At 36.7% G+C, this 16,597-nt stretch overlaps 1 protein-coding gene across 4 annotated transcripts in view; it reads left to right on the forward strand.

Annotated features, from left to right (window-relative positions):
• Positions 1-14,697, forward strand: part of MTUS1 (microtubule associated scaffold protein 1) — a 117,675-nt gene extending 102,978 nt beyond the window's left edge. For all 4 annotated transcript variants that reach the window (XM_083367719.1, XM_083367721.1, XM_083367722.1 and 1 more), the window contains 7 exons: positions 6,174-6,388; positions 7,218-7,323; positions 7,678-7,751; positions 8,098-8,193; positions 10,159-10,275; positions 11,332-11,429; positions 12,630-14,697. In XM_083367719.1, coding sequence (XP_083223845.1) covers positions 6,174-6,388; positions 7,218-7,323; positions 7,678-7,751; positions 8,098-8,193; positions 10,159-10,275; positions 11,332-11,429; positions 12,630-12,846 — 923 coding nt within the window. In that variant the 3' untranslated portion in view covers positions 12,847-14,697. The remainder of the gene's footprint in view (positions 1-6,173; positions 6,389-7,217; positions 7,324-7,677; positions 7,752-8,097; positions 8,194-10,158; positions 10,276-11,331; positions 11,430-12,629) is intronic.
• The last annotated feature ends 1,900 nt before the right edge of the window (positions 14,698-16,597 follow it).

A 16,597-nucleotide genomic window follows, 5' to 3' on the forward strand; every position in this document is an offset into this window, starting at 1 on the left:
GAATTGGAGCATTTGAGGATGGGAACAGCATTTTCAAAATGTAACAGGAAGATTTGGACTGAAATTTTCATTTCTCATTACTGTTAGTGCCCATATTATTATTTTTTTTAAAAAAAAATCCTTTCAGCTAAATTAAAAGAATAAAAATAAAACTCTATGCTTCAAGATGCCATTGCAGTAGGTACAAAAAAGACTGTTTTTATTGCCTGTAATACTGGCTAATTGAATGTCTGAACACCTGAAATAATTACACATTTTATCTTGACATAGTGATCATTTTATTAAAAAATTCCAGGACATCATCATAAAACAAATATATTTTATCTTTGGATAGGTTTGATTTATTTCATAAAGGAAACAAGTTGCAGTGTGAAATTGCTTAAAACACATTAGATTTTTATCCTTCACTTAATCAGTGTATTGACTTAATGGTGCTTACTTTGCCTTAGGAGAACAATTTTGTCAAAACATGGCATTGTGATCATGAATGTTTTTGTAGATTTTTTTATTAGCAATTTTGAATGATTTTTACTCCCTTTTTGAGACCTTAGGGTGTGTGTTTTTTTAAAAAAAATCCACAACATATATAGTATTTTTTTCTGCTAATGAATTCTAAAAATTTTGCAAACAATCCCTTTTTGTTTAAATGGCTTAAATTGTGTGGGGATTTTTGTAGCAGCTGGACAATTCTACATGTGAGATATCAGGTCTGTGCATGCAAAGTTGAACTTCTTTCTGGCTTTATTTGGAGAAGACCAGCTGCTTTTTCGGTACCCTGGATAATGTTCTGGTGAGCTGTCTTGAACCTGCCACTGCTCCTGCTACTTTCTTTTCCCAACTGACAAAGCAGGTTAGCTGAAGGTTCAAACTACCAAGGATGCGTCTGGTGGGCACCAACACTAAAGAAAAAGCATCCAGACTTTCCTTTAATTTGTTTCCTTCCCTCGTGTCAATCCATCTCTGCATGGAGATTTTGGAACCAATAACAAAAACTTAGTCATTTTTAAAGGAACATTTGGAGAAAGTGATACTGGAAGAATCTGATTTTGTGTTAAGATGTGTATCGGGCTTTGGGGTTATGATATATAATCCCAGTGCTTTTTTTTTCTTAAAAAAAAAGTGCTGGAACTCAGAGGTGCTGTCACTGGGAGCAATGCCGATGTCTTGCTACGGCATCACTGCTCGTCCTTTGCATCCCCGCCCCTGCGGCTCGGAGCCACATGCCACGGGGATTCCCCTCCCCACAGCCGCCATGGGGATTCCCCTCCCCGCAGTTGCCACACCGCGTCCCGTGCTGAGCCCCCACCCGGAGCTTCTGCAAACCCCAACCCAGAGCTGTGTTCCTTGTGTCAGTGGTCTCCGGCGCCAAAGAGCCTCTTTCCAACCACATCCAGAAAAATTTGTAACAAACATTGGAATTCTCAAGGCCATGTTTGGTATTTCCCAGCAATCTGTTACTGGAAGGAAAAAATCCCTGCTGTGTTACTGATCCCAGAGAAGTATTTGCATGTATGCAGGTATCCTTAGGGTGCCATAGTTATGAATGAGAACTATTGGTTGCAAAGTTGGCATTTCTGGATGTAATACAGATATTTTGGACTTAGTTTTGTTTCTTTGCATGTTTGATATTTTCAAAAAGGCATATGCTACTGACTACACTTATGCACATACTGTATGTAACATCGTTTGCTAGGATATATGACCACTGCTTGTCCAGAATGTGAAAAGTGAAAGATTGTGACTAAACAAAATTTTAATGTACAGATAATACCACCAGAAATTATTTTAGCCTTTTTAATAAATGTTGTTATTGATTTTAAGCTCATCATGGAAAACATCATATATTGTTATGTATATACTAGGTTAATTATTTAAAGACTGAAGTGCAACATAACTAGATTCTAAAAATCTATTTTTCAAAACACACAAGAGTCCAAACAGTAAAAGTAAACTCCAAATTAAGAATATTTTATTCTTAAGAATTGATTAATTTAAAATGGTTTAGTTGTAATAGATGGTTATAGATTCAAAATAGTTTTCAAGAGTGTACAAAAGATACTATTTTTTCTAGTATCAGCTAAATTAGACATATTACATTGAGAAAAATGTTTCTCATTTCTTTCCTGTTACCTTTACTGATTTCATTGCAGAGATTGTTAACATAGGAAATAGATCGTTTTGTTATCTAATTTTACCTTCCAAAAGACAGAAGCAGATGAAAAATGTGAGGTTCTTTCCTGTTGGCTTTTTTGAATTAGCTGTTTTAGATTCTAAAAGTTTAGTTCCTAAAGAAGTAACCTTGTTAATAATTTTAATGTCCTCCTCTAGTGCAGAGTAGGCAACCTTGGCTCTTTTATGACTCAAGGACTTCAACTCCCAGAATTCCTGAGCCAGCATGGCTCAGCATGGAAACCTCTCTCTTTCCCCTCAGCGTGGCTGGCTCAAGATTTCTGGGAGTTGAAGTCCATGAGTCATAAAAAAGAGCCAAGATTGCTAGGGAGCTTTTTTTTTTTTTTTGCCGTTCTGAGCATTCTATGAGAAAAAAAGCCCTGTATAACCCTATGCTATGTGAAGTTGCCTACTGCTTTGTGATACCAGGGTGCTGGTGGTATCTAATACAGTTTTTCCATAGGAATCCAAAGAAAATATTCACATGCTCAATTAGTTTTTGATGTCAATTAACAGACAAAGAGAAAACAAACAAATGGATTTAGATAAATTAGAGCACAATAAAGTAGGAAATAAGGATTCAACAGAGATTAGGGGGGATTATATTCCTGCAGAAGATTCAAGTTGCTGTATATTAGTGGGTTTAAGATGTCAATGTGGAAGGCCAGGGCTAACAAGGAGGGCTTTCCTGTGAAAGAGTAATGCACTTACACTTAGTATAGTGATATTGGGAATGATGTTGGGAGGCAGGAGGGAGAGCCACAGACAGGACAGCTGGCCTGCAAAAAGTATCTCAGCTCACAGAAGAGGGGTAGAAAATATGTGGGAAATGTTTCAGAAGAAATGCTCCTTAGTTTTCCAGAGCATAAAAGGAAAGGAGGGGAGAAAAATTTTCAGTCTTCCAAGATTTTGTTAAGGTAACCTTACAATAACAATAGATGTAGTACACCTGGTTGTCAGAATTACTTCGCTAGACTGACAGAGAGCTATGAGCTGCCTAAAATTAGGACTACTATAGCAGAGGTCCCCACCCTTTTGGGCACCAGGGACCAGTTCTATGGAGAGAGGTTTTTCCACAGACCAGAGGGTGCGTGGTTTTGTGTGCTACCTGCATTCTGTGGATGGGGCTTTGCTTGCTTGTGTGGACCAGTTGCTGGCATGCCGCAGCCCGGTACTGGTCCACAGACTGGGGGTTGGGGACCCCTGTACTATAGTATTTTCTATTTGGAATCTCCTTGAAAATGTCAGCACTTATAATTGGCCCAAAATGCTATGATCAAGTCCTTGACTAAGATCAGTTATAGTTAGTATATGGTTTCTTGAATTCAAAAACCTCTGTTGACTTCTTTTTTCCCCAAATACTTGTCCTGTCCTGAAATTGTTTTGCCAAGCCAGATGTCCGTCCTTCTCTAGCAAAAGGTCACCCAGCACCATACATGTTCTTCTTCCTCTCTTTTCCCCCACTTGTTTTCTGGTTTAGAGGAGCTAATAAAACAGGTCCAAACTGTCCAAACTGCAGGTGATAGTCATGTTTTCTTTTTCAGTTTCCATGGCAAATGAAAGAAGGAACCCTCCCTTTCCTAATCCTCCTTCATATGGTAGAGGCCTTAATGGAGCAGATAAATAGGAACCATGATGACTGGTTATTAAGCCAAGTAATATTTTCTGTTTCCCTGGTGAAGAGGCAAAATAATTTCCACAACTCAATTTTCTGGCCTGCAAACAATCTGACTTATTTAGGACTGGATTAGTGCCTTTTGAAATAAATAAGCATATTTTAGCTTTTTGCATCAGATTCTTTTTAAATCAATTTTTAAAATAATTTTCTTATTCTTTAATATGCATGAAATTTCATCTTGGAAAGGTATGAAAGCATCCCAGAATGACGAGATTGTTTCATGTGTCCTTCCTTTCTTCTTCAGGAAGTTGGACCCTTCCAGATGTTTTTGATAATATCCAATAATCAGGTGCAGGCAGCCTAGTGCCCTCCAGGTGTTTTTCTGTTTCTGCTTCTTATAGCACTAGACTATTTGGTGCTCTATGTGAGATTGTTCCTGTTTAGTACATCTGGCTGATGCATGCTGATAATTTCAGCTTTTGAGGTCACACTGAAAACAAAAGTTCAAGTTTTATCCCACAGTTAAAAGCTAGAGATTTGAGGAATACCATATATCCCTGCCTCCAAATATGTAGGCCTTGAAGAAAATGTGCAGAAACTGCTTGGAAAACATGAAGATATCAGGTTGTCAAGAGTCAAGATTTATAAGCAGGGCTTTTTTTCTCATAGAATGCTCAGAACGGAGTTCCGGCACCTTTTTTGGATGGAACCTCGTGTGAGTTCCGGCACCTTTTTCTTTTACAAAAAAAGCACTGTTTATAAGTAACCCCTAAGGTAGAATCTTAGTTTTTCTTGTGTCTGCTTTCTGAGTTGGCTTACCTCAAGACACAGATGTATTTGAGGTCACATCACTTTTTAAAAAATAATTACATGTGCCATCACTTCTCACTTTCCTTGACATATAATTATAGCAGAACTATAAAGTACAAGCAATAGCTTGTTAAATGGTAAGTTGTAGAAATTCTTCATTAATGAGTCTCAAGAGCTCTCTTGAGCTTGGTTGTATTCTTGCAAACGTTTCATTACCTAAATTAGATAACATCATCAGTGCTAATGAAAATTCATTGTTCATTTGGGGAGAGCATATAGTAATTCTATATATATTAACCAGTCAATAATCATTTTCCAGGATTAGATGATGAAATTTATTGATTCATACTTATCAGGAACACCTGTGTCCATCCCCTGGGAAAAAGAAAAAGTAGGTTAACATATTAGGTTAACATCACATTCATTTAGTTGACTTTTCCTTAATTGTCCTTTGACAGAGGAACAGGATTAAATTTATAAAAAGCATTCTTATTTATTAGAGCTCTATGGCTACCAAATTGGAAACTCTCAAGACAGCTTTTAAAATGTTTATTCCTATCAATAAAAGTGAATGTGTGTGTGTGTTTGTATGTGCACCATATTTTTGCCCAGAAAAGCACAAAAACTAGGCAATGAAACAATCCACAAGAACTGAACTAAAGGAAAAGCATAATAAAAACATATCAACCACTTAAAAGTTTGAAGAATTTTGTCCAAAAAGACTGTGTTATCAATGTAACAGTTTAAAATATAATTTTGCCAGTGTAGAATAATTACCAGAGATCAAAGTTATAGATCAGAAGTGCACACAATCTTCCATATAGTTTTGAATAGCAGGGCTGCATATTTTGGGGTAGGGGAGGGAGAATTCTGCTAAGTAAGGAACTTCTACTGAAAAATCTTTATGCTTCATGACCTAGTAATTTCTCCCAGCAGTTTTGCAAAGGTGTGAAAGAATATGACAAAGAATTGGACACTTGCAATATCGCACATGGATGGATTCCCCAACATTGGTTTCTGGGACCACTGCTTGAATTAGTAGCAAGTTCAGATCAGTAGTACTGGAATCTCCTGAGAAATTGGATGTATCCCACAAGGCAAAAACATCATTTAGGTAGACTGTGTCCTTTCTAGGGAGAAATCTATTTTAAGCAACTTGATAGCACTGAGAAAGATTTTGCTAGAAAAAAATCTTATTGCCTTGTTAAACCTTTATTTGAGACGTGTCTTGAATCAGCGGTATTGTTTTGGATACAGATGCTACGTATTTGGAAAGAGTGAGGGATGATGTACATAACTGTAAATCTTGTAAATGACTGGTAATATAGCCAAGATTATCAGTAGCTTTTCAACTTTCCTGCAAGATATTTCTATTAGCTGCTATTCAATCCTCTTTTAAACTTGGTAGGCTTAGGATTAAACCTGGAAATAATTAACCCTCAGTAAATTAAAGGTATACTGTTCCTCTCTTCCCTGGCAATTTTGTTTGAAATTATTGTGTTGAGTATTTTCTTTGAAAAAAAAGAAGGCAAAGATATGTTTGTAAGAAGAAATTATTGTTATTTATCGTATCAAGTCACTACTACCACCGCCTGTGAGAAATTGGAGAAGGACCGAGCTGAATTGCAAGCAGCTTATGAAGGGTTTGTGCAGAAGCTGAACCAACAGCACCAAAGTGATGTATTGGAATTAGAAGAGCGGCTGAAACAGTTCTACACAGCTGAGTGTGAAAAACTTCAGAGTATCTGCATAGAAGAAGCTGAAAAATACAAAGCACAACTTCAGGAGCAGGTTAGTGGAGCTGGAGTTGGATGGAGCATTTTCTTAGCATAATGCTTAATTGTTGCAATATTTAATTAAGGTTTGCTTCTACATTAATGCATTCATCTGGAACCCTGGCAATGAAGGAGTTTAAAAGTGTCTGTGTAAATATGTAAATATTCACAAAGTCAACTTTATTGTTCATTTTGCAGTAAAGAACTTCATTGAAATGTAGCAGCCTTCTAGAATGGCCTCATGTTGCAAACCATGATTAACCCATGTTAGGCCAAAGCCCTATGAGCTTTGTGGGCTCGTGAAACACTTATAGAGTTAGTTTGCTTAGTGTGTGTGCGTGCGTGCATGCATTCTTTTGAGTCAGTGTTGATTCCTGGAAACTGGCTGGAGAAATTCTTGCAGTTTCCTTGACATGGTTTTTGGAAGTTGCTTGCCATTGCTTGCTTCCTAGGGCTGAGAAAGAGTGACTGAACCACACTCACCTAGCTGGCTTTGTGCCTAAGGTGTAATTAGAAGGCACTAGGTTTCTAGCCTAGTATCTTAACACTGCACAAAACTGACTCTCTGAATTGATAAGATGCTCCCTCCCTAATTAGGTGCTCTTTAAGAGAATGTTCTGAAGCATCTGGAGAGGCTGGGAACTGATCTCCTGGAATGCAGAGCCCTGGTAATGCCATAGCAATGGCTTAGTTTTGGTTGGTTGACTTGCCTTTGTAATTTGTTTTTAAGCTGCATTTATATAGGGTTCAAGAAAATCAAGTTATTTCTTGTCCCCAAATAAGAATTGTGAAATTTATATATATATTGTTTTTTTAAATATTTTATAAATATTGTTACTTTTTAGGTTGACAACTTGAATACAACACATGAAAATTTTAAGCTAGAACTTGAAACCAGTCATGCAGAAAAGATAGAAGAGTTGAAGAAGGAATATGAATCTTCTTGTTCGGGTAAATTGTCTCATTTCTTTCCCATGATTGTAACCAGGGCTTTTTTTCTCATAGAACGCTCAGAACGGAGTTCCGGCACCTTTTTTGGATGGAACCTTGTAGGGTAGGCAAGGCAGGTTGTATGACGTGTGAGTTCCGGCACCTTTTTCTTTTACAAAAAAAGCACTGATTGTAACTAAGTATGTTATATTTAGAAAGAGATCTAAAATCATTCAAAAGCCTGATTTTTTTTTACGGATACAAGATTTTTCTACTTCTAACTGAAATGTAACCTGATCTTTTGCTACTGTGATTTGTAATAAAGGCATGTTAGGGAAGCTTCCTCATAATAATAAACTTCTAATTTTTTTCCAGAACTCAAGGCTGCCCATGAATTAGAAAGAAAGTCACTTGAAGAAACTTTCCATGAGAAACAAGAAGAACTGGAGGTCTGAATTTTTTTTTAAGTTTGTTAATACATAGTTCTGTGAACTATTTCAAGATTATGCTCCTCCACTATTTGAAAATGTTACCTTTACTTTTCTCTTTTAAAAATCCTTATTTATACTTGGCCATTATTAATATAGTACAGCAGTTTAGTTTTTATTAAACATATTTATTGCTTATACTGTTGGATTAACAGATTTTATCACAGCTTTTAGTATTAAGAATCTTAGCACATATTTATTTCTGACTTCTACCAATTTACTTTATTCTGATAGTATTTTTTTAAAATGATTCCTGGCTTTATGTTAGAAGCTCAGTTGTTATATTGGACTGTATTTAATGTTTCAGAAAACAATAGCTGAATTACAAAGTGAAAATGATTGCTTAAATGAAAAGCTCAAGTTGGAAGAACAAAAACGAATAGCCAAAGAAAAAACAAACTGTGTAAGTAAGGTATTGGATTGTATATATTATAAATATTATAAATGTAGAAATCTTTCACTGGTGTCAGGCTCTTTTCAAACCCTGTGACTGGGTGCAAAAACATGGCCCAGAAGCTGCAATTGATTTAATACTTTCATAGAGTACAGACTATAAACTTATTATACTTTGTGCTGGGTGGAGTGGGGGAAATGAGGAACTATGCAAAGCTTGCAGAAGCTTAAGGTACAGTTTCATCCCTTAAAACAGGGGTGAGCAACTATGGCCCCTATGTGGACTTCCAACTCCCAGAATTCTACAGGTCATAAAGGGCCATAGTTGCTCACCCCTGCCTTAAGACCATTGAAGCACTACCACCATATCACTGAAATCCTAATTCTGTCTACTTCAGGTTTTGTCTCTCAACATTCTCTGCAAAAGCTGTTGGGAAGTGCCTGATCCAACAAAAATGTTTTTTGTCCAAAATATTGGGGAATGTTCTATTTTTTTCCCCAATAAATAGGACAAGTAACACAAATGCCAAAGCAAAGCATTTTCAGGAAAGAACAACATTTATACCATTTATATATCAGTGAGTCACTTCAAATGGATGAATGTTAAGTATAGTGAAACATGCATAGCTGAATTCAAAGTATTTATTTTGCACGCAGAATCATAGGATAATGTTTCTATTGCAGCCTCATGAACCTAGATAACAGATATGGCTGCTTTAATGAGACTCAGACAGGATGCTGTGTCCTCCCTCTTCTACCGCCTAAAATAACCCAATTTAAGGCATTCCAACATTTGATAGAATAATGCACAGTGGTTATATGGGCACACTGCTCAATCACTCCTGCTAAGTTCTCCTGTTGACAGCAAAATCCCTAAAACCAAGGCGTTCCATTTGAAGCACGTTTATGGTTATGAATTCCATTTAGATCTTTGCCTTATGCAATGCTGCATACCTCAGCCTCTGAATATGATCTGCATATAGGTAAAACACTATCTTAGCCATTTTGATTGGAGGATGATAGGAGAAAATCCAAAATATAAGTTTTAAAATGCTGATGCAGAAGAATGTGTAAACTTTTGAGTTCTTATCTGGTAAAATATCTGGGTAACTCGAAAGCCTGCACAACATGTTGTGTCATTTGAGTTGGTCCTAATAAAAGATATCACTCAGCATAGCTTAATCCCTGTGGAGTTACAAAAGTAACGTTTGTTTGGAATTGGGCAGTGCGTGGATATTTGCAGTCAATACAAATACAATTTTCATAAATTTCTCCATTCCAGGTAGGTGCTTATGAAGGGTTCTATGGTGGTTTGCAAGTGTCTATATTTTTTTTCCCTTCGCCCCCAAGTGTAGCGAAGAAAATCCATAGCCAGTCAATATATCAGGGGTGACGAACCTATGGCACGCATGCCAAAGGCGGCACGCAGAGCCGTCCCTGTGGGCACGCATGCCATCACCCAAGAGGGAGGTGGGGCCAAGCTACCCCGCCCCCTCCTCACGTGCTCCTGCGCTCTTGCTCTCTTTCTCTCTGTACTGAGAGGGAGCAGCTGCAAGAGCTGGGCGGATCCTGGCTGAATGGTGGAGGCAGCTGCAGCACAAGTCTAGCTAAGCCTCCGGAGCGATTTTGCGGGGGCCCCTCAGCCAATCAATTTACGATGCTCCAGCAGCCCAATCCGGGCATCGGAGGCTTGCAAAATGCTTCTGCTGCCCAGATCTAGGGCTGCAGAGCGATTTCACTCCCCCCCCCACGGCCGATTTTGCAGGCCTCTGATGCCCGGATTGGGTCGCTGGAGCATCACCCACTCGGTGGCCACACCCCTGGCACCCAGTGATGCATAAGTGGGTTTCGGGTCACAGTTTGGGCACTCGGTCTCAAAAAGGTTCGCCACCACTGCAATATATCATATACCTAATGTAAAACACATGGCAGTTTTGAGGGGCCTTCCTAAGCATCTCTGTATATAAATTTTCAGAAAAATCCTCAGATTATGTATCTGGAACAAGAATTGGAAAGTTTGAAAGCAGTATTGGAGATCAAGAATGAGAAATTGCATCAGCAAGATAACAGACTGTTGAAGATGGAAAAACTGGTAAGTTTTGCATTGAAGTGCTGGCCTCCAAAATCTCATTTTGTGCTGACAATGCAAAAAGATTTAAATCACTGAAGTATGAAATTGAGAACAGGCACCAAAAATGTTCTCTAATATGGGACAAATACATATAAATTAGCCTGTAACTAATTTCAGGAAGGAAAATTAATCTTGAGAGAGGATAAGCTTTTAGCACAAGCTTGTGATCCCATGTAAAGCCTGTTGACTGACTAGCTAAAATTGAAGTTGCTGGTTCAATTTCATTATTAGCCATGAATTTACAATATGCCTGGAGGCCAACTGTGATTTTCTATCCACTTTACCTTTTTTGGAATATAAGCACTGCTTGTTTAATATTATGAAGATAAAGCACAGTTGTCTGAATGTTTAAAATATGTAATATACATTATTTCTTGCTTTTATACAACTTGAACAAAATGATAATTAACTTGGTCTAAGAATTATTGTTTATTAATCAGAAAGAACAATTATCTTCATTGATAGCTGACTTTTGAGCTTAAAATACTCTGTCTTGAGGCCAAAAATATTTCTCAGTCTATTGGAGTCATATTTTTATTTTGCATTCATGACTTGTACTTAAAGAATCATGCTACAAGTGTCCTGCATTGTTCTAATAGACATTGTTGATCCATTTGAAAACTCTCAGTCTTTTGGATTTTGTTGTAAACATTTGTTTTGTAGCAGTTTAAAAACTATATGTGGTGTACTTTGTCAAGGGCAACAGACCAACAGAGTTATTTCCCATTGTTAGGTTACTCTTTATAAATAAACATTCAGGATAACTTTTTAGTTGGAATTAGCAAAAATGCTTCAGAGGATTAGCAACATTGATGCATTAGAGCAGGGTTGTCAAACTGCCCTCCCGTGGGCCAGATGCATTATCCAGAAGCTGCACCCACCTCATTACCGGCAATGGCAAAACCGTCCCAATAAGTTGCGCGACGTTGCGAATTTGACATGTCTGCATTAGAGAAATATTCCCTTATGTTGGTGAAACCCCCCCCCAAAAATGTGGAATTTGAATTTTTATCCAAGGTGGAGAGCAACACTGCCCTGGTAGAGAAAATGAGAAAACTTCAGCAGGAGAATGAAGAATTAAAAGCTCGGATGGACAAACATATGGAACTTTCCAGGTATTTTAAAAGCTCAATTCTAGCTGGCCAATCTCTAGATTCCTATGCTTCATGGGGGGAATTTAGAACAGGGTGCATGCAGACTTTCTCCAGAATTGCCTTGGACTTTGAGTGACATGTCAAGAATAGTAATTAAAAAATGAACAGGACCAGGATGAATAAATATAGTTGCAGTAAATAAACTTGAATGTGATTTAAATTAACTAAATAGAGAAATATAATGATTCCTGTTATACTTAATAATATTTATCCTCTGACCCATTTAAAAATTATAATTCAGTCATGCTCTGGCAGCCACACTAAAACTCACTTTGGGGAAGTGTGCATTTGACCCTAATATGATAGACATATGCAGATAAAGCCATGATACAAGCTGTTCTAAATCTAGTATAATAAAGTGGAACTGAAATTCAAATAAACAAGAGTAGCACCAACTGCATAAAAATGCATTTGCTTCAAACTGGCAGAATTATTCAATAGATTGTGCCTATATTGCTAAAAGTAGAAGCATCTTTTGAAGGCCAGTACAGTGAAATAATGTTCTCTGGGGACAATCAAACAATATCTTTGTTTACTTGCTATCATCTCTTACATCTGGGAGACAAACATTTTGTGTGTACATTTATTTATTACAACTCCAGGGGCTCCAGGTTTCATACTCTTATCATTTGAGGGTATAGAAAATTGCTCAATTTTACCTCCCTTTCCATCTTAAGCATGAAAATGACAGTATCACTTTAAGCTAAGAGGAATGAGAGTGGAGTATGATAAAGTTTCCCAGCTTTTTTTCCCTGTGAAAAATTAGTTGTTCTACAAGCATCTGAGTAGAAAATCCTATTACAGTTACTGTATTATTCCTCTAATAGTATTATAAGTTTCCTCTAATAGATGGGCACCAATGAGATTGAAGAAAATGAGAGATAAGTTGAGGATTTCACTGTGCTGAACTGAACCTTCATTTGTCCAAGTTTGTAATTTTGAAAGGGGGATAATCTACTGCTAATTCAATGGAGAGTTCATAGATTTTGAAAGAAGCACCACTACCCACCCAGGGAAGGGTGGAATCCTTTATAGCTTTTGAATGTTCTAAAAGAAGAATAGGGCCAATCTATATAAGTTTAATAAAATAAATAAGTAAATAAATAAAAATATTTGAAGTTGAGAAGGTCTCATTTATAATTTCCCTTTTAAACCAAACAGGCAACTTTCCACTGAGCAAGCAGTTTTGCAAGAATCTTTGGAGAAAGAATCCAAGGTAAATAAACGCCTATCGATGGAAAATGAAGAACTTTTGTGGAAGCTGCACAACGGGGACCTTTGCAGCCCAAGAAAACTCTCCCCTGGTACTCCACCAATGGCCTTTCAGTCCCCAAGAAATTCCAGCTCTTTCTCCAGCCCCACTGTGTCACCCAGATGACACCACTGTGAAGAGACACTCTCCCTTCAAGCATTTCCTTCACACACTGCAGAACTGAAAACATGGATTAAGAGAGCAAAAAGCTATAAAAATGCAGATGGGCTTCACTGTGTATGAAATACAACTGGGATGAACTGCATTGAGAAATATCTATAACATGTTCAAGGTTCAGGAACAGGAGATCCAACTATGCTCCTCCTTGTTAAAGAAAAAGGACTTCAGAAATAACTTCTCCAAATGTTGTTGCACAAAGCACTTAAAGAACAAGAAATGTCTTGTTCACTTTTGCCTTTTTCACCTAACTCTAGGGAAAAATTGCTCAGGGGCTTATAAATAAATGATTGCAACCTTTAATACTCATAGATATGTTCTTGAGACTGTGGGTGTGCATAAATGACTTAGATGCAGCATGCTGCCTTTGCCATGTATATGATGGAAGACAAACACAGAAGAAAATAGGGTCATGTTCTTCATGAATAAAATATTCTCATTATGCATGTTTTATCAAAGTTTTTTCCCCTCGGGACTAAAGAAAAACTGCCACATGTACTATATGTTCTCTGTTATCTCTGTACTTCAGTTTAGTAAATGATTGAAAGGAGATACTGTTTCTGTTTGGTTGTCTACTTGTTTCATTGTGGAACATAATGAGTCTGATCGTTTCCTTTCCAGGCATAATTACATTGTCCAAAATATTATTTTTCATCTTCTCCACATACATGTCAGAATTAAATTGTTTTTCTCTAGCTATATTATTTAGCCTTTACAAAGAACACACATCAGCATAGTAGAAAATTCAAACATACAGTCCCCTTAGAGTATCAGTAGCTACAGGATCTTATCCGACTCAAAATAGAAGTGCTTCAGAGCACAGGAGAAAAAAGTGTAGATGTGCTTATTTTAAAAGGAGCAAGAGGCTATAGAAATGTACTATGTTGCTTTGTAATATCCTGAACTGATAATTTATCAATGTGTACTTTAATCGGTAAATGCTATAGGGAACAAATCTGTTCACTACATTCATCAGTAACAGATTTATTAACATTTTCCCATTGGCTGCAGATAGGTTTTCTTTGACCTTCTTGAATTCAATAAAATCTGATTGTTTCGTAATAGAAAGATACTTATTTCTTGGGTAGCATTTAATTGTCCATTGCAAATTTTAAAACAGCATAGTGCATGTCTGCTCTTGTAAATTACCTGTTCAGTTTTTATTTTTCTGAGTTTTAAAATCTCTTATTTGTAGAAATGAGCTCTAATACAGTTAAAAATTGTCTCTGCTTTCTGGTATAGGTGGAAGTTTTAAGTCCTATGGTTTGGTTTGTTATTAATACAACCCAACAAATGAACTGATAGTTCTTTGTTATTTAGTAATTGTTAGTCTAAGGTTGGCAATGATCTTTCAGAGATATCCTTTGTCCCTTTCATAAAATTAAAGAAAGGGACCTTGAATAATCATCTGTAAACCTGGAGAACAAAATGTCAAATTAGATATTTGTTTAGAAAGCAAAATGCTGGTTTAAAGGGGGAAAGATTTTAGTAATTTTGTAATTATGAAAACATATTCTACTTGGTAATATGGAAAATTCAAGGATAAAATATTTTAATTCTGCATTGTATATGGAATATTTTACTTGCCCAAAGCCATTTAAGGAACAGTACATGCTGTTGTAGCTAGAGATGCTAGCACTTCGAAATAATCTGTTGTCCAGAGATTGATTTGTATAACCATTTGCTGTAGGCTGAAATTTGGTTAGAAATGTCTTGAAGCAATCTTATTTCTTTGGTAAGGTCACATGTATTGATCACATGTACTGAGTGTCGAAAATTAAAATAAATTTTTTTACTGCTTTAAAACTCTTGCCTTTTTAAGTGTAAGCAAATCTCTGAAGCCAAAGTAATATAAATGCTAACGTAAAGTATGTTGTGTACATGACAAGCCTTCCTTCCAAGTTGTGAGTCATTTAAACAGAAGTGGTTTCTGTTTAGACTGAGCTTAGATTTGCAGACATCAAAACAGTAATTTTCAGATTTCAGAAATCTCTTGAAAAAAATGGTTTAATTTAGCAGACATTATGCAGTTGATTTCTCTGGTGTAATGAAAAACTATCTTCCACGCAAGATATATGTTGATATATCTTCCAAGATTCTCAGACTAGGGAGAAGAACATCAAGTTTTATAATATATTTTCACAGTGGAGATTTTTTGCTGTATTTCAATTTGCATTTTAATTAAGTTATAGGTTAACTACCAGAGCAATGCATAAACTGATTAAGACATTGAAGAATTAGAAAAGTTTCAGTAGAATTGCAACTTCTCTACAGCTTCATCTGATCCCTTGTTATGTATACAGAGGAAATATAGGCATACAAAATACATGATAATGAAGGGCATCTTGCAACCATCCCTCCTCCCAATTATTTGGATTCTAGCATTGGTTTCATGTATCTAATCTTGTCTCTGAGAACTAGGTCTTCAAGGACCAGTGAGAACCAGGCATGGTGTAGAAGATCATGTATTCATAAGTAATAAATGGAATAAACTCAAGTTGAAGATGAGGTAGCAGCATTGTGAAATAGCTTGGGAATACATATATATTGGGTCATGCATCTCAATCTATTATGTTTCTGTAGATGAATATCCCATGTCAGATTAGAGGATAATAACTTGTAGATATAAAAATGTTTCCTTTTTGTTGCTTATACGTAGAAGTGCATATGAGTGTAAAGTGGGGAAGTGTTTTAAATTGCTGATTAAAAACAAGAAAAAATGGGGTATGTAAATAACTGCAGACACCACTGCTGAAAAGTGCAGATTCCTTTGAAGACAAGATTTGCAAGAATTTGCCTGCCACTTGAAGATTAAGCCTTTTAGTACTCCTGTATAGTGCCAAATTCTCTTTTATTTTCCCTTGTAATTTTTCTTCAAGTTTCACCTTCACTGTCAGAATCCATTTATATCATATTCATAAATGTATGTTTCAAACATCATTCCATGGATTCTGCCATCTCCCGAAGAGGAGAGAATGGATGTGTATTGAACCGGTATTAGGCATTTCAAAGGAAAAGAGAAGCCTTTTGAACTGGGGAAACAAAAGGGGGGGTTAGCATCTGGCTTGTGTCAGGGAAGAGAGTAATAAACATAAAAGGTCCTAAGTTCCTTTTTTCCACGAGAGGGATGATACGAGGTAAATGATGGGGGACTGACCAAATGGGGTTAGGGGGGGTTAAACCGGGAACTCTTTATAAGGGTTTAGTTCATGGGACAATATTAAGTCCTGTCTTGTATTCCTACAACCAAGCATGTCATAGCAAAGATTCTTTTTGGACTAAATTTGACTCCAAGAGTTTTGTCTTCCTATAAGACGTGGTTTGGGGTGGGTCCTGACATTCACCTTCATTCTGATTTTTTTTTCTCCTTTGCTGTTTCTATGGAAGAAAGGAGAGAAGGAAGGAGTGCATGCATATTCTTATAAAAATAGATTACAAGTAGTCCTTAACTCAGGATGCAAGCTGATCACTTTGATTAGGAAATGGGGCAGCCAATATAGTTGTTTGCATGCTTTCATCTTGTCTATAAAAACAACAGATTTCCTTCTTTATGTCATAAAGTATACACACTTTTTGTGAACGACCTAGTTAACTGTTAATTACATTTTAATTATGCATATAATCAACATGCCGCTGTTCTTTCATGAACACAGGGCAGAATGGAATGCTTTTACTTTCATTGTGTGCATTGCCCATTAAT

This window comes from Vipera ursinii (assembly GCF_947247035.1).
Source record: "Vipera ursinii genome assembly, chromosome: 7".
NCBI lineage: Eukaryota > Metazoa > Chordata > Lepidosauria > Squamata > Viperidae > Vipera > Vipera ursinii.